Source organism: Coloeus monedula (assembly GCF_965178545.1).
Source record: "Coloeus monedula genome assembly, chromosome: 1".
Taxonomy (NCBI): Eukaryota; Metazoa; Chordata; class Aves; order Passeriformes; family Corvidae; genus Coloeus; species Coloeus monedula.
This window is the reverse complement of record NC_138781.1, coordinates 14,234,032-14,255,316: the sequence shown is the minus strand read 5'-3', so window position 1 is coordinate 14,255,316 and position 21,285 is coordinate 14,234,032. Positions and strand designations below refer to the sequence as shown.

Here is a 21,285-nt window from a genome sequence, read left to right as displayed (position 1 = left end):
GCTCCAATCATCAACTTGTGCTCCCCCTTGGGAAATTTGGCCATGGTTGGGTGAGTCCTGATGACTCCCTGATGATGGAAATTTGCAGGGACCTTGTGAGTGCAAACCTTACCACAGGAGCAGAGATTTAGTGGAGTAACACATCAAAAATGGGCATTACTTGGCAGTAAATGTCACCCCTGCCCAGGAGCAAGCCCCAAGGGGGGTGTGACACCTGCACAGGGCGTTACATTGGGTGGCCCATGGCAAGGGGCAGTGGTGGCAGATTTGTCTTCTTAAATCCCACCTGTTTGGATAAAAAGCAGGTGTGGGAGCATATTCCAGCAAGGAAAGAGAATGAGTCAGGTAAAGGTGAATCCCTCTATCCTAAACAATGAACAAACCCACCAAGGTGTCTGTTTGTTGGAGCTGCCTATCAACAAATATAATTGTGATTAAAACACTGTGCTTGTTGCTAAATAAAATCAGCCATTAAATAATACCAATCCATTTTAGTATAATAAAATACATCAGCTATGGGATATTTTATGAAAATGTTTAATTCAACTGTTTCTTTGGAATGTAGTAGTCATAGTTTGGAAATTTAAGTTACAGTTCCGTTCTATGTGGTTTTTTTATGCTACTCAGTGTCTGAGAATACAAATGTCATTTAAAGTTAAGGCTTCGCTGTTCATTTTGAAACAACAATTTACAAGTGTCATATTGTCATAGAAAATAAAAATTTCTGTAAAAAAAATTTGCACAAAGTTTTATGATGGTACAAAACATGAAGCAATAATATACCAGTAAAATGAAATCATTTTACTACAGAAGATTTTTATAGTTTTTCAATAAAGAAAAAAATATGTTATTTTACACTTTAAAAATTATGAAACAATCTAAAACAATATAAACTGAACATTTTGTAACACTGCCTTTACAAATTAATAACTTTATAAACATATAATTTTTTTAAATATATTTATCAGTGCAAGATACTTTTCAATGTAAAGTTGCAGTATCATTTTTCCTTAATTGAAGGGCAACTTTAATTCTATTACCTTCAGAGAAATCAAATCTTCAGTGCTAGATCCTCATTATCATAGTAATGTCTGAAGACCACAAAGGAGATAAATTCCTTTCTACGTTCACTATTCTCAGTATATTAAAAGAAGGAAAAACCCACCAACTACCAGCTTTTCTTTTCAAATAGATCAAGACCTAGAGCTGGTCCAGAATCTATTGAAATCAGTGGGAATATTTCAAAAGGTTTTGGGCTTGGGCTCCCCAGTGGGATTTTCTCTTCAAGGCAATATAAGCATGTAACTCTTAGTCAAGTTAGTGGACTAGAAGTTTTTTCAGCTAAGGAGAACAGACCCTTAATTGCTGACTCACACAGTGATGGTGTGCTGAAAATAGTTTTGAAAAAATCCTTTTCTTCTTTGGGTTAATTAACTAGCTGCTGCAATACCATTATGGTCAAATTACAGTGTTAGAAACCAATGAAAATTCTACCTCTGACAAAGTGAGTCTGTCACTTGGGACATCTCATAGACTAACTTTTAGGAAAAACTTTCAGGCCTTAGGTGCACTGCCTCACCTTTTGGAGGACCCAAGGTTGAGAGGCTGGGGAGGTAATTCTTCCATCAATCTAAGGTTTGATGACCTGAAGTGGATGTTTGGGTTTTCCTGATAGTCATTGCCTTTAGGACCCCTCTGAAGTAGCAACTGTCCACATTTTTTTTCTGTTGCGTCTTCATTAAAAATATTTTCAACTTTGAAGCTCATTTTTACCGACTGTCTCCCTCCTTTTTCTTCAGTTTCTGGGTTATTAGTGGATTTCCTACATAATTTTTTTGTTTTATAGTTCATACTGTTGAAATTATACACTTCAAAACATTTGGTTGATAAATAGGGATGGATTCTGTTGCTCCAAGTAATTCAAGGCTGCATTAGCCCTTCTTTAATCCTAATCCTGAACAGGATATTTCATTGCTCTTCTACAAAAGCAGTTTTGGAAAAGACTAACTCAGAAAGTCCCAATCACTTCCCTGATTCTACTCAGGGAAAAACATGAGTTCAGCACTTGGTAGGATGTTCCTTTCCCCATGTTTGCACTGGTTTTATCTGCTGGTTGGTTGATACCCAGGGGAAGATTGAAGCTGCCCCCCAGTTATGGCTGTGCTGTGTGCAGGTCACTGCAGAAACCCAGGGGCTCCCCTTGCACCTGCAGGAGGGGAGTGACCCCTCTGCTCCCTCGGTGCCTTGTATGGACCCCTGTGGGAAACATGCTCTTGTTTCTTTTTACCCTGTTGGACCAGCTGCATAGGCTGTTGGATATTATCTCACCAATAGTATTTACCCTAAAGTATTTAAAAAATTGCCACATCATTGTCAAACACATTTTTCCGACAGCTTAGAGTTCTCAGTTCACTGAATTGGTCACTGTCTGCACTTGTGGTCAAACAGAAACCTCCTGGTATGAAATGCCAGTTGGATATAACATGGTGGTAAGAACATACCCTACATACACTGTGGGATTTCATTCTGCCCTCAGTACCCACGAGTAAGCCCAATTAGCATTGATTAGCATGAAAATACACGGTTACTGAGAGAACAGAACTCCGAGTTCAGGTAGGGGCAAGAGGAGGAAAGTTTCTCATTTTAAAGGCAATCTTTTCAGTAAGGGAAGCATTTTCCCCAGTGTAATTAACAGGCAAGCTGTTCAGGATAAAAGACATGTTTCATGACATCAGGAAAAAAGATACTGTCACTTTATGCTGTTAAGAAGAAACCCAAAGTTCGACTTTGGAGGATAAAGTTAAGAATTTTCCCTTATTTTTTAACACAAACTCTAATAAAATCCTTTGCCATTACCAGCAAGTTAAAGCTGAAGTTTTCTTTCCTTGGCAATGGCAAATGCTTATGCAACCTACTCAGAGAGACGGAGAGAGAGAAAGAGAAGAGAAAGGGAGAGAGATTTTACATTTGAAAATACATTCTATATGAAAGAACAATAAAAGGGGATATTGCAGCTTTATACAAAAGGGTCAAGAGACATGAAGTTGAAATACAGAAAGCAGAACAATCGAGCCAGGTTGTCAAATCTGATTAGCCCTTGCCTTGAGTGAGGCTATTTTCTTACACTAAAATATACTTTTCTTTTAGTCAGTTAGCCATTAGAATATGATTAAAGGCAAGGGCATAACTGCAGAGAAGCTGTAGTTAATGTTAACACAATGAGAAGCAGTACAAACAAAAAGGCACTTGAGAGGACATACACTAGCCAGTGCCAAGGACTTTTTTTGTTTAGTTTTTAGGCAGTACACTTGGTTACCAGTTGTGTCTGATGATGGCACATACTCTTTTATGGAGTTCACAAGCACAAAATTTAGTACAACACTGAAAAACATCAATAAAAGTTGACTGTATTGCTTCGTAAACAGAGCTGACACGCTATATCGGTACTGATGCAGCAGTACTTTCAAAAACATCCTAACCCTTCTTTGCCTATGCACAACACGAGCAATTATACACAAATACAGGTGCAGAAGTCCACTAAATTGCTGTTACTCCAATATTTTCTGGGCACTGAGCTACAGACAGCATGTCCATCCAAAGGACCCCACTGAATACATCTTGTGACAGCATCTTGGATTTTGCACAGTAAAAACAAAATTATCCATTAACGGAAAACAAAAGAGAGGGAGAGAAAGAAAGACAAAATGAACTATAAGTCAATCATACTTGGTCTCAACACCAGCATTCGATTATTTCAAATAAAACCAACAGAAAAAGCAGACTGTACATGATTCAGGTTGTTAACATAGATTGTTGTCCATGTTCATCGGTTACACACTCATTGAAGCTCCTGAGAAAAGCTTGGCTCAGTGTCATCAATGCACTTTTCAGCCTGTACAGTAAAAGATCAACAGTTCCCCAGCACGACCGAGCTATGTCCTTCCGTCCCGATTCTCTGACTTCTCCAGTCGCTTTACGCCTTCATGCTTCCGAGTATGAATTCTGTGTGTTTAGTTTATCTTTTTTCAGTTTTACGCCATCAACCAGTTCAAAGTTATAATTCTCCAGTGCAGACAAGTTCCTCTCCGACATCCCATTGTGCCAACAGGCACAGTACAGAACAACTCCACAGATGGCTCCTAAAAGCACCCCGAGTGCACTCATGGCTATGATGGTAATAAGGATTGGATCTAGGGTCTTCAGGACATTGCCTGGCTTCCTGGAGATGTTGTCATCATAGTCCTCACCTGTACGGTATGGAGGTGTAAACCCTGAAATTGAGTAAAGAATTGCAAAATTTTCAGAACTGATCCTAGTTACAACTTTGCTTAATCCATTGGAATTTTGAGAAGACCATAATTTTTTTGGACATAAGTTTTTTACATAATTTTAAAACCTAGCTTCTTGAAGGTGGTCATAAATAGCCGGAAACTGTAATGTGGCCCAAATAGCTGTGGATTTTTTCCAGACTGTTCTCCAATCTTTGAATCTGCTGCCTGTTAGTAGAGCTCTGGTTCTGCCTTGGATTAAGTGGGAGTCTTGGAGTTAAAAATGAGGCCTTTTGATTATGTTTGGCCATATTGCAGTATTTAGCTCAAAAATGTTAGTCAGATCCTACTCAGCTCAGTGTGAGAGGTTAGAGCCTAAGACATTGGTTGGGAATATCCAGCCATTTTGTTTCTACTTCAAAGAGTTTAAGATTGGATCTTGAAGTGGAAATAGTGGCAGAACTGACACAGAAGAGCACTCTGCCCTCTTGTGTAAAATATTCACAGGGTATGATAATGTTTTCCCTCAAATTTTTTCGTTTATGAAAATGATCCAAAAGCAGCAAACCCTGTAATTGTTGCTGGAAAAGCCAAAAAGTCTTTTAGGACAAATTCTCTTTCACTGAAATCAATTAAGCAATCCTGTTGATTGTAACAGAAAAAAATTAAGCTCATTGCCTGAAAAATTCAAGTGTATTTTATTATTGGAACAATATGACAACTATGATCCATGTAATGATCCATTTTCAGCTATCATCATTGGAAATGATAATGCTTTGGTAGACTGGCCATATCATGGCATTTTCAGCCAGGTCTGTGAAACATTTAACCTGAAGAGTTTTGAGCCTAATTACTGAGGCACAGCGCAAGCCATAAATTGTAAGATATAATGATAGTGCTTTCTTCAGCAGTGGACAAGCCTTTTAGATAACAAAATATTGAGGGGCTATAATGTGCTTGCAGATATAGGAATATAATGTAACAAATTAGGTATATGGAAAATTGAAATGTTTGAGATGGGTATAAATAATAAAAAGTCCATAAATCCATATGACATGGAAGAATAAAACTATTAAAACCTTCAAATAAATGTAAGTTTTCTTGTCATCTTATCCAGATAAATCAAAACACCTTAATACAATATGTAGAGAACAAATTTATAAATAAATAAATAGAATGCAAAAATTCACATTAAAATAAACATTAAAATTCATTCCCTTTTAAAAAATAACACAATTTTTACCTGTTTGATTACTTTCTGGGTCTTCTTCTTCGTCTATTTCATTCTCCACATCAGTTGATTCTAATGAAGCAAAAGAATTGACATTGATTATTAGGGTTACAAACACTGATTGACTATCATGCTGGCAATAATGGTACAGCAGATTTTCCTGTGTCAGAGCATCATTATGGCGGCTTGACAGAGCTGTTCATTATAATGGGCTCTGAAAATTAATGGAGAAAAAAAGAAAGATTAAAAAACTCCTCTCCGCCCAGTCTTGGCACAGTTTTAGTTATCAGCAGGGGTTTTCCATGCCTGGGAAAGAGAAATCAGTGCGATGAATTAGCATCTCATTCACTGTATTTACAATTTTGGAGCCCAATTCCATAACACTTCATCAGCATAGGCACAGTTAATCACAAGAATAGTTTCACTGACTGCAGTGAGCCCACTTGTGTTTGGATTTCAGGCTGAGCTTTTGGGTTTAGCTCCCTCAGGCAGAAATCTTTGCTCAACATTTGGTTTGAACAACAAAAACATGGAGGTAGGAAAGAAGCTGTTTTTCTTTCTCATGCTGGAGTCAATTAAATACAGTCACTGTGGTCCCAGCGCCTTTCTTGGCACTGAGGACACTGCAGGAGGATTAAGCAATGTGTCCTGCTTCTCTTTCCTGCTAACTGCCACTCTGGTGGCATTTGATGAACCCTAGGGGTTGGACCACATGATAAAAAGAGATTGTACAGTTTTCTCATCCAGCAGTGAAATTACCACGTAGCTGAAGACTGTCAAGTTACCCTAAAAGGTTGTTAGCTACAAAAGTTGAGGAACACCCTCTATTATTGCTCTTAGTTGTATTGCCAACTCACACAGAAGAAATTTGTCTTCTTAATGCTAAGAGTTCTCATTTCTATTCCCTCTTTTATATAAAAGTAATTGCTTCATCTCTACTATGAAGGACTGTGTTCAGTTGCTTGTGTTTATCTGGGGCTGCTGCTGCCAAATTACGTGCAGTATGCAATGTGCATATGATCAGCAGTGACTGGAATAACTCAAGACTGGCCAGGAATAAAAGGGCTCAAAGAGCATCTCAGGAATAGCCTGGCTCAGATTTGGGAAAGGCCATGTCCTAACATTACTTTGTGTCCCGTGTGTCTGGGAGCTGACGACTACAGCAAATGAGCCACAGAAAACTCAGAATGACAGGACAGCAGAGGACAGAGCAGGGGCCCTTTCACCCTATCTGCTTATCCTGTAAGGGTTTGATATGGTCCTTTAAAAAAGAATTTAAGAAGGCTTCATAGTAAATGATCTAAAAAGGGCAAAGAAATAAAATTGGATTTTTTGCATTAGTTAAAACAGGGTCCTGCAATAGGAAAAGCAGAGAAATTTAAAGAGCAATATGAAATGCAGGGAGAGATGTGAGAATGTGAGTATGCTGTGACCCATGTCCAGTTCTGATCCAAACTGCTGCCATACCATGGTGACACTAGTGGCACTTACTGTGAATAAAGCTATGGGCTGAATCAGGATATTTTCAGTGGAAACATAGTTAATAATGTTAGCTAATAAATCTATCCCTTTCACACAGATAAAACCAGCTATAAAAACAAAATAGGCAATGTTTTGGATGAGAATTTTCTTGCTTTACACACTTACTTCGGCAATCCTCTTGTGCTACGTGATTGTCAATTTTAATATCATCCACAGCAATTCCTCCAGTTCCTTTTCCAATTTCTCCCTCAATAACCACCTGGAAAAACAAGATAGTGGTCACATTGTTCTCATGAGCACACAACTGCAGCAGTCAGGATTTCTTAATTAGTTGTTAACACACATCTTCACTTGCCATGATGCCACACTTATATGTGCTTTGATTGTGGCCTGAAAATCTGCATTGCCTGCCTGTATGAAGTTATACAGGCAAACGTAAATTATGTACTGTCATGACTTTATTAAAGAATTTTACATCAGCAAAACTGCGGCAAAGAGGCAGTTTTGTGACTGATGATAAATGACTTATAAAGCATTTATTTGGCATCTGATAAGAAAGTGCTTGTATCACTGCGATCTGAGAAACCATGAAATATTTCACTACTATTAGTCACAGCAAGTGTACCTCATCTGTAGGTGTAATATTGTCTACATAAATCCTTCAGTGACATCTTTTACTGCAGTGTATAAAACATGACCAGCGAGGTGTTGCTGGCCTTGGCCGTGGTAGTTCAGCGAGCAGCAGCCAAGCTCACCTGGTAGTGTTTCACAGACTTGTGAAGAAGAACACGTCCTTCCTTCCAGTAGTTTGCCTGGTGCCCACTCAGGGTCCACAGCACCTGGTCATATTCATCTGGCTTTTGGTAGCGCAGTTTGATCTTCAGGGTGCCGACGTGCGCGCCGGACATGTGGTACCAGAACGTCATGCAGTGGGCAGAGTTCTGCGAGTAAATCACGGGGCTCAGCAGTCGGGCCACTTTGCCTTTCTGGCTTTCATCAGCTTGTGAGTAAATGAAATTGCCATCTCCTACTGTGACAGAAGGACTGTGTTAGGAATAGCCACCAGCTTTAATTTTCTTTGTTAACATAAGAATCCCTGATCACCCCATATCTTTTGCTTTCTGATGCCGATGGGTCAAGCATCACAAAAAAGAGAGTCAGAGGGCGTCTTTTTGGGAGCTCTAGGAAAGCTGACATGCTCTAGGAGGGCCACAAAGCTGATCAGAGGGCTGGAGCACCTCTCCTATGAGGACAGGCTGAGAGTTGGGGTTATTCAGCCTGGAGAAGAGAAGGCTCTGGGGAGATTTTATGCAGCCTTTCAGCCGGTAAAGGGGACTGATGACAAAGATGAGGACAAACTTTTTAATAGGGCCTACAGTGACAGCCTAAAGGGTAATGGTTTTAAACTAAAAGAGAGTAGTTTCAGACTAGATATAAGGAAGAAATTTGATGGGTGGTGAAACACTGACACAGGTTGTCCAGAGGGGAAGCAGAATCTCCATCTCCAGAAACATTCAAGGTCAGGTTTGAAGGTGTCCCTGGTCACTGCAGGGAGGCTGGACTAAATGACCTTTAAAGGTCCTGTCTAACCCAAGCAATTCTGTTATTCTACACTTTCTTCTGGCCATCTCCTTTGCTGTTCACGGGGATGTTTTGTGCCAAGAGTGAACCCTAACAACATGCTCACCGCATGAAACACACAAGGCATTTGCTTTTGCTAAGGGAAGGAAGCACAAGCATGTTTGATGAGGCAGCATGTGCTCCATTAGTCAGTATGCACCTCCTGAAAACAGCCAGCCCTGGTTCAGCAGGCTAAAAAGAAATCCCTGGGGCCTACTCTATGCTAATTATGCAAAGAGCTATTAAAAAAAAAAAAAACAAACCTCAGTTTGAAGTAATCTGTGCTCAAGGGGCAAGATTAGAATGGGAAGAACACTGAAGGGTGAAATGGATTTGAACAGCCATGGTCAGAGATCAGGAACTGAGATCTAAAGAGTGTTCCCAAATAGAGGCTGAGCATTGTCACAGATGGTGTCAGAGTTATGCCCTTGATTTTTGTAACAATATATTGGGCTCTATATATTTGTGAGCCCTTTCCTGAAAGGGTAAGATTATAGCTGGTACTTTCTCAAGGGCGTAATGGATTTATACACATTGAAATCTGAACACCTAATACCCTTAACTTGGAAAATTACTTTCTTAATCATGCTGAGAGAGAAGCATGTGAGAGTGTGATTAGTTTGGTAACAGAAAATTGCTAAGTAAGATACTGACTATAGAGAAGTGCTTCTGATTTACATCAGGCACACATCCATTCCAGTCAGCTTTTGAACAGTGTCTTTTCAGAGAGTCATGGTGGAAAAACACAAAGTTCATCCTGGTGTGTGTAAGAATAGATTGGATGTGCATTGCACTCACAGAAAAGGGTGGAGTCAGCATTTATTGACATTGGTACAAAGTTATTATTTAAGTGTAGGAAGGATAAAAGTAATAACAAGAAATACTATTTCTCTAATATTGCTGAAATAAGTATACATATCACTGTTTATACCAACACTTAAAGAAAATTAAAAAGAGGCAAAAGAAGATGTTTTGGAAGGGTGGTGTTTTATCAGCATTGGTCTTTGCCTATACATGACATTCTTGAATTTTATGTGAAATAATGTATAATTGAGACTTGCTCAATTGCAGTGGTATAGTCCTGCACCAATGATGACAGGAAGATGAGCATTGCTACTCTGGTAAGTATAAGAAGGACAGAGTAGTGAGAGGGGAACCAGGAACAAAGAGGAGTGGGTTAAACCCAATAAAGACCTAATAAATAAGAAAGGAAAGTATTTCTTCTAACATGAGACAAGGGTGTTTTCTTTTGTTTGGATCTTTCTTGAGCAGTTAGAGGTATCCTGCCCAATATGCATGCCAAAAAATTTTATAGGAGAAGATGAAGTTAAATTGTAAAAAAAAAAATTAGGCTTTTTTTTCCTTTTCTTTTTTTCTGTCTTTCTGCAGTAACATCTTGTCCAGCTTCTTAAGCAGGAATGCTTATGTCTATATGTTCTTTCCAACTTTGCTTCTGTGCAAAGCAGCACAACATGTGCAAATCTCATCAAAGAATGGTAATAGGGAAATCCAGAGGGAGGAAAAAAGGAAAATAATCACAGCATTAGAATGGCTGTCTGAGTTGGAAGACCTAACACTGGCCAGATTTCATCACAAGATATATAATTTGAAGTGACAGCCAGTGTATCCTGCTGTCCTCAAACAATTGCTGTTGAAGATTGTCTGTGTATTTTTTTCAGCTTTACACATGTATCTGAGTGAAAGATATGCCTGGGAGTTGCTCACTGGGGTTCTCCCAATACACAGGGTGGCCTCTTTTTGCAGCCGAGGGTTTGTTTGGGACATCAATGTCATTCAGCCTGCTCATGGTCTGCACGCACATCCACCCCACTCACTCTGTGCCTGCTGGCAGGCGAATGGCAAACCTGGCAGGTGAAGGTGCTCTTAGAGTTCAAAGAAAATTTTGGAAAATATTGAAAGTTAGCGCAGTAGGAGAAAAAGGGTCTGCCTGTAAGATTTACTAAAGCTAAAGCTTATGGAACAAATAAGTTTTCTGTGCTAGCAGGGCCCAGTGGAAACAACAAAATCTCATTTGAAGAATATAATTTCTTCATCTCCTGATTGAAGACAGGTTCTCTCTCTATAATCCTTGATGGCAAAGTGAAGATAGCTCTCATTTTCAGAATATTATTGCAGTGCCAGGTCAGGAACTCTGTCTTCATTGTCTTAATTAGAGCTTTACTTATGCATGCCTTTTAGATTTTGTCAGTCTCTGGCTAACGTAGCTTTTAACCTCCTTTCAATGTCAGATCCTACTGAGCCATTTCACTTTACTCTACATCAATTTTTCCACCATTACAGCCTTCACTTCAGCTAACTGCATTTAGTTAATTTGATGCCATTTATTTGTACAATGCCATTTATAGTCAAAGTATTACAAGTTTTTTTTCCCCTGAAACTACTGTACTTGTCTTAAGATTCAATTGAAAGTGTCTCAGAATTTAAAAAGTCCAATTTTGTCTAATTTCCTTGTCATTCTCATTAAGAAAAGGGTAGCAGAAGTGGGAAGGGGGATTCATCTCAACCCATTTGATTAATCTGTACATATGCAAGCGAGAACACTAAAGTGAGAGGCTATGCAGGTCACACAGTGCCCTCCCTTCTCCACTAGCCTGCAGCAAATTTATTGCCTAATTATGCTGAGCTATGAGTTAGTTACTACAAAACAAACCAATCAATTCCCCAGGGTGATATTTCTTGAAAACTGTTTGTGAGCAGAGGATGGCTATAACCTCCATCTCCTTCTGGAAAGGACAAGGGCGTGGTAACACACACATCTGGGAAGTTTCACTTGCATACAATACTTTTCTGTGGTGGGTTGTCCCTGTAACTACAAACAGGAATAATGTGAGGTTTGTTCATTAACTGACCAACTGTATTAGTTGGTCAGTGATACTTGCAAAATATTTGGTCATTCAGATATTTTTCTACCCCTGGTGATGATTATCCAAAGGCAAGTCAGGGGAAGGGAATATCTTCAGCTCCTGACAAGAAACAATCTTTATTGCCCAACAGAAAGGACAATTACAGTCAGTTGTGATTACCTATAATGGATTAGGTTTACTGGAGAACCATCTTTGTGACTTCATTTATTTTAGGTATAATTCAATCTCCTGTGATTTTGGAAGACATTGGTATTAAACAGAACAATCTTGTCCCATGTAAAATGGCTACATCATGAACTCATGATTACCTGTGTGGTCTTGAATTGGCCCAGTTTTGCTGGTCAGGATTGCCCACCTTAAATCCACCTGGTTGTCATGCTCCCAGTGGCACAAAGTCTTTTGAGATCCCCAGCCAAAGGCACAGTTGAAATTGTATAGTGGCATCTCTGCAAGGGAAGAGGGAAAAAGGGGGAATGATGGGATTATTAATTGCATAATTCAGATTTTGTACTTCAAAACTTCATTTGACCATTAACAGAACCATTCTTTCCTGAAACTGTGAGAAGCCATAGCAAGAGCAGCCCTCCTGGGAAACAGATGAAAAATCACTATTTTTTGTAAATGATGTGGTTGCTTCTTGTCTCTTTATGACCCATATTTTGGTTTTTTGGGTTTTTTTTGGCTTTTTTTGTGTGGTTAGATTAATTCCTCTGATTTGCCTGCTTTATCTGATAACCATGTTGCAACATATAAGACTCATACAGAAAGCTCTGGCTTACTTATCAGATATATTTTCTGGTTGCCAATATCTCTTTGCACTGTAATGGTTCCACATTTTGCAACTCATAATGAGATTCGGACAAAAATAAGAACAACCAGAAACATTAATGGAATGTCCTTGGCAGGAAAGGATTTCTGTGAAGTCTATAGTTCTTGGCTTCAATATGGAACTTTTTTCAGCATCTTCCAGACAGTTAAGTAGGCCCACAAGATGGCAGCATTGAAATGGACAAATTGAGAGGGAAAAGGGACAAATGTGGCTGATTGCCAAATGAACTCAAAATAAGCTTCAAAACAAGCTCTGTGTAAAATAAGGGAAGTCTGGTATTATGGTCAGGATGAGATCATATCTTGTTTTCAGCTTCTTTTCAATTCTGCCCAAAGGTTTAATACATAGTAGCTTATTTTCTTCAATAGAACTTGGAATTTCAATGGAAAGATATACAAAGATAGCATATAAATCCTTTGCATTTCTTATTTTCAGAAGCAGTTTGAAATCTTTTGAGCATTTGGTTCCTACCCCATTGGTACGAACTTTTATCTCACCTTGAGCAATGACAACTCCCAGTAGACCAATACCCTCCCAACAGCAATGTGAACCAAATCCTGGAGTCTTTTCTCAGGCATGACTCACGCCTTATTAAAGGAATAACTTAGGTTTACTTTAATGAGATGCTTTGTGCAAGTATGAACTAAGAACAAAGTACTCTATGCTCCCATCAATATCAGCTCTGGGGGAAGAATTGTGTTTCTTGCCCATTATTAATAAAAAAGCCAGGAAAGACAATGCAACCCTTAGAATGTGCTTGTTTATTGTGGGAACATAACAAGAAATATGGGAAGTGTGTTGAGACCTGCAGTTGGCCAGACCTTTGAGGTGGAGCACTTCCAGTCTGAAAAGGCAAAGATGTCCTCCATGTCCTGAGCTTCCGGGGAAGACTGGTAAGGCTTTCAAACTCACAACTCAGATTTTAATGGAAGATAAACTAGAATAATAGTTTTAACAACAGAAAACCTCAGGTGAGTAGGTTGAGGCAGAATGGATATAAGAAGGGTTCATCTATCATTCTCTCCTTGCCTGCTGTGTCCTTGTTTGGCAGGCCCTTGCTCTCAGACATAGTTTTTTCTCAACTCACTGGATTCCTGCATTGCGGCCACTGTGCCCTCTCCCCTCTGGCACCTAGGAAATTTCATTCTGTCAGCAGAGAGGTCTGAGTCTATGGCAGCTCCTGCCCCTATGCTCCGCCTGTCAGTGCTTTGGCTGTGCTGCGGTGTCTCTCTGCACTGAGCCCTCATTCTTCACTCCTTTCTTTCATCCTCCCCATCCCGTCTGCCTCCCCCCTCTCTCCTGCTGGCCTCCAGAGGGGTCTACTCCACATTGTCACGAATGCAGTATCCTAGTTGGGAACAAATGAATTAAACAGATATTGTCTGGCACAGGAATTCAGTGTGGAGGAAAGATGTTTCCTGGAGCACCCTAGCCCTTTCTAGGAAAAAAGCAGATTGTGGTGAATTATCTCTTTGGGCTCAAAATGTTGAAGAAACAGAACTCAGTCTATGCACACATGAGTGCAGAAAGGCAATCCATTATGTCTCTTTCTTCAGTATATGGGGTATTTTTTCTAGGCAATGAGGACATGATCAAAGACATCTTGCCCAAAAGGGGACATCTGAAAATCAAGGAGGGTTTTTCAAGAAACTAAGTGACATTGCAGTGAATTAAAGGGTTTTAAGATTGTGAAAAATAGCCTTTCATTGTCAAGAAGGCCTAGGGAGAGCTATATTGCATGGCTTTGACATCAGAGCCATGAGAGAACTTTAGAAAAGGTTTTAGAAAATGCAGAACAAAATTAATCTTATTAATCCCGAAGGATTATATTACACAAAGTAGTGATAGCCTGTGTGGTATTCAAACCACGGAAGAAAGTGGTAGAAGAAAGGCAAAGTGGTAGATAGATCACATCTATCTGAAGATACCACATAGCATAAATGAGCATGTAGCACAAAGACATTGACAGGACCGGTATTGCTCAACTCTGAATAAATAGCAGAATACACAGGAGAAGTATGTAACGGAGTGATGAATCCAGAGACTCAGAACAGAACAATATTCTGTTTTCTCCATTTCACAGCCTAAGCAATGTGAGATACCCAGTGTTCAATGTGGATCAAAGGAAAAATTTCTCATATCATGTGAGTGGTACTTGCTCCCCTGAACGCTGTTAAGATTGAACACAATTCAAAGAGAACTGGACACTGACATGAATAAGGAAAATATCCAGAATTTAATTTTTAATTCTAAAGTGCAGGAAGTGACAAAAGCCTTTTACTTTGTGCTCTGAAGACAGTTCTGACCACTGGGATCAGAAGGAGAATTTCAAAACAGAGCTAAATTTCACAGCTCCATCTAATAAATACTTTCTTACACTTTCATTTGAAATATATAGTCCAGGAAATTGGCAAACAGCCTAAGTCTGATATGCTTTGGCCATGCCTGCGTTCCTTGGCTTCAGACTCAGAGACAGCATGGTGTAGCATAAAAATGAACTTGTTTTCCACGCAGAAGTCGAATCCACTGAAACTGAGGAGAATTTGACCAGCAACCTGCATGCAGTTAGCTGGTTTCTTGCTAGGTTCCTATTGCTTTCTCAAAAGTTATGGTGTTACTATATTCCTTAGACAATCACAGCAATGGGATTGAAGGTCAAAGGCAAGGCATTTCAGAGTGTTCTTATTTTATGAGCTTCTTAAACATGCCATCTCTTATTGCCTATTCTTATGTCTCTTCCAGTGCTTCTCCCAGGACCCATAAAAAAGGAAAAATAGGCCTGCTAACCAATTAATAATGGACACTTGTAGCATCAGGATAGGTTCATTATGGCTCAGTATGGACAATGGATCTGCCCCAGAAAAGACAGACTAGTTCAGCCCTTCTATTAAATGTCCCAGGGGGCTGATACAGTAGCTCACAGCAAGCTCCAGGCAATCTGTCCTCTTCTTTGTCCTTGAACTATAGTTTGGCAGCTCTGGTGGAAGGAAGGAAACTAGGGACGAGTAGCAATTGTTGGGCTCCCTCTGCAGCGCTGGCCCATTCCCATGCTAGGACAATTCTCCTGCCAATAGGTGATTGATCTCAGGGTTTGTGTGTATTGAGAGGACAAAGAAAACCAGCTATTATGTAACCAAATAGCAGCAGCTCAGATGAGAATCTGAGAGGGAGGTGTGACGAAATCCCATATGCCTTTTTCAAAATGTAGGGTATGTGATACTGAATTAAAACAGATTTATCCTCTCAAAGAATAACCAACAGCTGTACTTTTTGACCGCATCTTGCTCACAGCTGGGACCATTACTGCACATGAACAAGAAAGTAATTTGAAAATCTAGTTGACTGAGTTTCTTGTGAGTCCATTAATCTTTTTTGGCCCACAGACTTTGACATATTTTTATAACACCTCCAACAAGAGGCAAGAAGAAGCATGATGGCATTAAAGATGCTATGAAAGTGCTCTCTAAGATGTTCTTGCCAAAGGGCAAATCAACATTAAAATAGGAAATTACAAACATAATTTGGACCACTTCAAAGCAGTATATTTGGTCTGATTTGTATTTGCATTTCACCTTTTTATACCACTTATGCTGGCAGCACAGAATTACCTTAAAGGATAGTAAATGATAATTTAACTGCCTTAATATCCCTTTACTGATACGAAGTTGCTTCGTTGCTCCAGCATAAATGAAAATCAGACCTATTATACCTTTAAATTATTTCTTAGCATAGATTTTAACTTCAGGATTTCTTAGTTATATTTTTCTGAAATAGCTATTATATGTGTGAAAAACAAGGTACTTCTCAGAACAGTCTGCTTTACAAAGGACTCAGATAACACACTGAAAGCACATAATGTAAATGAACAGCTTGCTCTGTATGTAAATAGCTAAGAGACAAGCATTTGAAATAATCCTTTAGAACAGCAAAAGATATGTTCAAAAAGACTAGATGTTAGAAAATCTTAGGGCTGAGGACTGAGGTATTTACCTTGACAGATGGATTTGTAAAAGGCATCTTTTTAAGTTTGAGGAGGAAAGTAGATAGTCTCTTAAAACATATATATATATATATATATATATATATATAAATTCAAACCTTTAAACATTTTTAGCAGTTTGAAATCATGATTCTTTTTGATTTTCTTTTAATTCAGACCCCTTGAAATGAACTGTAAAAGACTTCTTGATGGAACAGCTTGTTTATACACGGAGGCTTTCCAGCTATTTGCTCTTAACTGTTTCCCTAGTGTATGAAAGCTGGTTGGAATAGGATAATCTCAGGCTTTGACACACACAAGCATGTTAGTCTGGGATAACAAGATTTAAGATATTTGCAGGCTGGAATGCAGGCAGCAGGACAGTGGTACACAGCGCTGGCACCTATTGCAAAGTACCTGTGCCATGGCAGGTGCTGCTACTGAGAGGGCTGGTCAATCTCTGTCCCCAGTCATGGTGGCACAAGCTGCTGTGGCCACCACTAGCACTGTGTAGCTCATGCAGGGTTAGCCACTGGAGCCTGCAAACTGCAGCTGATCTGGAACAGCTCCTTGGCTTGGAGCTCATCATTCACCTCACGGTGCGTTAGCATCTTAAGGTAAACCAGGCCTTAAAGGGAATTAAGGCCAAAGCTGAAGGCTCAGTCCTTGATGTGTTAAATTCATACCTTGTTCAGCTTGAGAAGAGCTGAAAGAGTGCACTTATCCTCAGGCAGCTGAGGGCCAGGGGCCCCCAAGCAGCCCTGGAACTTCACGGGCAGTATAAACTACATTATTTGTAGCTGACGGAGCAGACTTGCTCCCGGCTGCACAGCCCCTGCTCTGTGTGCTTCACTGTGTCACTCAGGTCCAGCCATGCCCCTTCAGCAGAAGGAAATGTTTATGCCACCTCCATGCCAGGAGGGGTTTCCCCATGTTGAGGGAAATTTCTGTCTGCCCATTTTTGGGAGTTTTTGGCTGGTTTTCAGTGAGGGATTATGAGGCAGCTGGAAACATTTACATCTTAAACTGGAAATTCTGGAAACCTTATTCTTATTTATTAGCATCTGGCTGATCTCTATCTGTGATCTTTGTAATGTGCTGCCATGTGGGAGCCTGGAGTTTGGGATGTGAACTCGTCCCTTATTCCCCGGAAGGAAACGGTTCCTACCAGCACAATGCAGGGAAGTAACATTGGCATGCTCTGAACAGAGTCTCAGAAACTCTTTTAATAGAGAAAAAAATTGGCACATCACAGAGTAAGAAAAGGTGGTGCAGCAGGGAAGTAAGGAGAGAAAATGAGAATATCTTAATCTCTGTAGTAACAGTCAGTCTGCCCAAACCAAGGGGATTAAACACAACCTGCAAAGCAGCTGGCACTGCTATGGAGGGAGTGAAACTGTACTGCACAGAGGCACTTTCTTAATTTGACATTTGTTTAAATGCAAGAAGATAGTGTAAAAAATCCTTAATCTCATCAAAATAGAAATCTAACAGATAATGTCGGACATAAAAATTAAAATGTTTTTCTCTTAAGCCACTGCACAGAGTCTTTTCTTCCTCTGCTTCCCCAACCCCTTTCCAGAACTGTGAGATCAGCAGCAGCCATCCAGCCCTTCAGCAGCACTAACTGTGAAGAGGAGGTGGAGATGTGTCTCAAGAGGGGGGACTGGCTCACTTTTGTGTTTCTCATTGCGCTGGTGCTCCACGATCTGCCTCTGCTCAGAAAGCAGGGCAGAGGTAAAAATAGTGTATGCTGACTTAGCCAACTAGGTGACCCTGGAGACAAATTTTGAGGAGAGTAAAAGCATTGGCTTCTGCAATATCTGAATGCAGAGGCTGAGAGTGGGAACAATATCTGAGCTAAGTCAGCTCTATCTCTTAATCAGATCAACACCATCAGTGTCCTTTAGGAAATTTTTTGCATTATTAGTCCCTTTCTTTTGCTTGAAGCAAGAGTGGATTGTGTCACATGGTTGAGGAAACAATGATAAACACTTACCCACCCTGTTAATAAATCACTTGCAAGACTGTGCCTGACTGTGCTTTAATGGAGGAAATGGGAGTAACTGAAAACTGACCTCTTTACCGCTCCACAATTATTGATGCAAAGGATTTTTAACCAGTGCTTATAGTTTTCGGAGTTCGAGTTTTCTGCCCAAATCCATCCTCTCCCCCACTCCCAGTAAATTGTACAGGATATTAAAAAAATGGTATGAAAGCTGAGGAAGCAGCAAACTAAGGAATTTAAAAGCTGCTAGCTATTGTATTAAGTAACAAGGACCTGCTGCCAGTGACAACTTGGTTTTCCCTTTTCAAGTTCATGGTAGCAGTTTATGTAACCCCATTTCAAGAAAACTTGCTAGAAAACAATATTGTAAAACTGCCAGCTCCCTGGTGGAGAAAACTGGCAAACTTTACTTGTCTTAGTTTTGTAAAACCGTGGATATAAATAGTGAGTGGGTCTGTGTGGCTGTTTTTGTTTTCCCAGAGTTTGCAAACACACTGTGTCACTGACATGCCACATTTAAACAGTGCACTGTGTGATTAAGTTAGTTTAATTTTGTCAGCACTTGGCATTTGCTGATGCAGAAGGAAATCTTGTTCTCTGCTGTATCTACATGTGGATGAAAGGAATAAAATATTTACTGTACAGAGCTAAGAGACCAGATGCTTCTTTACTTCAGAGACTTTAAGGAATGGTAAGTCAGGAAGTGCTGCAATTCATTATTTTGTCTCTGGCATGAAATTTGGGTATGGAATTTATTATGGTTTTAATAAGATTCTTTTTTTTACCTGGTTGTAATGTATTGTCAATTACCGTTGGCTTTTCTGTATTCAGCACTGTAGTCCCACCTGGAAAAGAAATTATGCGTATCATGATACATGTGACACAACAAAGGACACAGCAGTCATTAGGAATACCCTATATATAAACCTGAAATATTACTGTCTCTATTAGACATGTAGGTTACTGCATATGTGAGCTTAAGCATGAAAATATGACATTAAAATCTGGTTTACTTTATCAAAAAAGAACACAAGAACTCTTCATTAAATAAAGCTGTGTATCTTTGGAGTCCTTGCAAACACCAACTAAATAATGCTCACCATATCCCTGTGGTTGTCCTTGGTTTATAGACACTGATTTGCTCCAAATCACACAGAAAAGTGAGCAAATGGTCTTTATGGCACCTCCTAAGAGTCACTATTTTGTTCATTTACCCACGATCTGTTGTTTCTCATATCAGGGATGTGAGGTAATACTGGGGCTTCCCCGTACGTGTTTTCATAGCTGTGTTGTGAGACCAGCTCACAGGAGAGGTGCATGGGAATTGCCTGACTTTAGGAGCTAGTCTAAGGTAGGTTTCACTTCTGACTCACAGTGAAGGAAGAATTAAAGACTTCCCCTTTGTCCTTTTCTTCAAGCAGATAAACAAGAGGTGAGTGGGGTCATGGCCCTCTCCTAGGCTTACTAATTGATATTTTTAAAATACTTGACTTTTTAAAGCAAGCCTCATATTCATAAGGAAACAAAAAGGAAATTAGTACAATTATAAATGCACGGTGGGGTGCTGATTACCAGTCAATGGCTCCTCTTTTCTTTTCTCCAGCAAGCAAGTGCTTAAAGCATTATAGAAAGGATGAATATGATGACTTCCCATGAGAATGAATGCCCAAGCTGTATTGGCTTTATGTTTGTGAGAATGATCTGATGGGAAATGCTATAAACCACGCAAATAGTGTAGCTCTGTATGGGGTCCAAATAGAGCAGGAAGGAATTTGGCCTACAGCACAATTACAGTTAATTGCAAGGGAGGCTTCATTGTGGTGCTCACATATGTGCAAGTGCTGTCAGGGAAGTGACTCTACAGTCGCGCCCACGAGAGCACGCGCCACACTTGCACTGGGAATGGATGAAAGAGGGCAAGGCACTCATGAAATCCCCTCTGCACTGCTCTGCTATCCTCAATGGGCCACAAGACTTACACACTTGCCTTCTATGCATTTTGGAGGGAGAAAAGAATGCTTACAATTAATTTATTGGTAAAATCGGTTCTGTGCATTTTACTGTTGTAAGTAATATTGTACGGACAATGCAGCATTTCTCCAATGTCCAGAACAACTGGGCATGAACTGCCTAGGGTTGCTAGGTGTTGTAATAATAAATTATACTTAAGTGTCTGCACTTTCATAGGAGGGCAATGTAGTAACTTTCAATATTAATACTGAAAATGGTTAAGAGATGGTGCTCAGGAAGGCTGGTGGCTGTTCCCTTGTCTTAGAGATTATAAATTGCCCCCTTAGCAAACCTGCAGAAACTGCCAGCAGGTTTTTCTTCCTCTCAATAAACTTTCCCTAAGGGACAGGGGGGTGAAGTCCTGAGCTCCTTGAAGCACAGAGACTATGAACATGGAAGGTGCTTGCATAGATCTGTCTGCTTCCCCTGACAGAGCCTCCATCTATGTGAAATATGTCTCTACCTACTGGGCTTTGAAAGACGGTGTAGGGCTTTGTAGGAAGCCCTAATGTTTCCTGACCTGCCTCTTTCTTTTCTGAATAAGAAATGAATTACAATGTTTAGTAACATTGAAAGCTTTCTGAACTACCTTAACACAATACAGACTATTTTATCAGACTCCCTACATGGCTGTTATCAAATAGAATAAAGTTCATCTGGGACACTGGCTTGAAAAGCAGTGACAGTGACTGTGCACTGTCTTTTCCACTCAAGAATTGTTTTTTCAATTTATGATTTGCAACATGCAATTACAGGATACATTGGCAAATCTCAGAAAGGGTTTGATGTTGAAACTTCACTTTTGTTTGTATCTGCTGTCTGATGTTCTACTTGGCTCACTCCAAAAAGCCAATCTCTTACCTAAGCTTTCCCAATGTCCTCTTGGATAGCTATTGCCAGATTTTAATGCTATTTTATGTCATGGATATAAGAAGCAATAAACATTTATTAGATGAGCTCATCAGGGAGCAGT

The 21,285-nt window shown here is 39.8% G+C and overlaps 1 protein-coding gene across 4 annotated transcripts in view; it reads right to left on the bottom strand.

Annotated features, from left to right (window-relative positions):
* Positions 1-599: 599 nt before the first annotated feature.
* The window catches only part of NRP1 (neuropilin 1), a 113,751-nt gene continuing 93,065 nt past the window's right edge, over positions 600-21,285 (bottom strand). For 2 of the 4 annotated variants that reach the window (XM_082297408.1, XM_082297410.1), the window contains exons 13-18: positions 19,088-19,147; positions 11,795-11,932; positions 7,737-8,011; positions 7,147-7,240; positions 5,512-5,571; positions 600-4,271 (exon numbers count right to left, since the gene is read on the bottom strand). In XM_082297408.1, the coding sequence (XP_082153534.1) occupies positions 3,982-4,271; positions 5,512-5,571; positions 7,147-7,240; positions 7,737-8,011; positions 11,795-11,932; positions 19,088-19,147 (917 nt within the window). In that variant the 3' untranslated portion in view covers positions 600-3,981. The remainder of the gene's footprint in view (positions 4,272-5,511; positions 5,572-7,146; positions 7,241-7,736; positions 8,012-11,794; positions 11,933-19,087; positions 19,148-21,285) is intronic. The other 2 variants (XM_082297409.1, XM_082297411.1) reach the window with 1 other exon arrangement.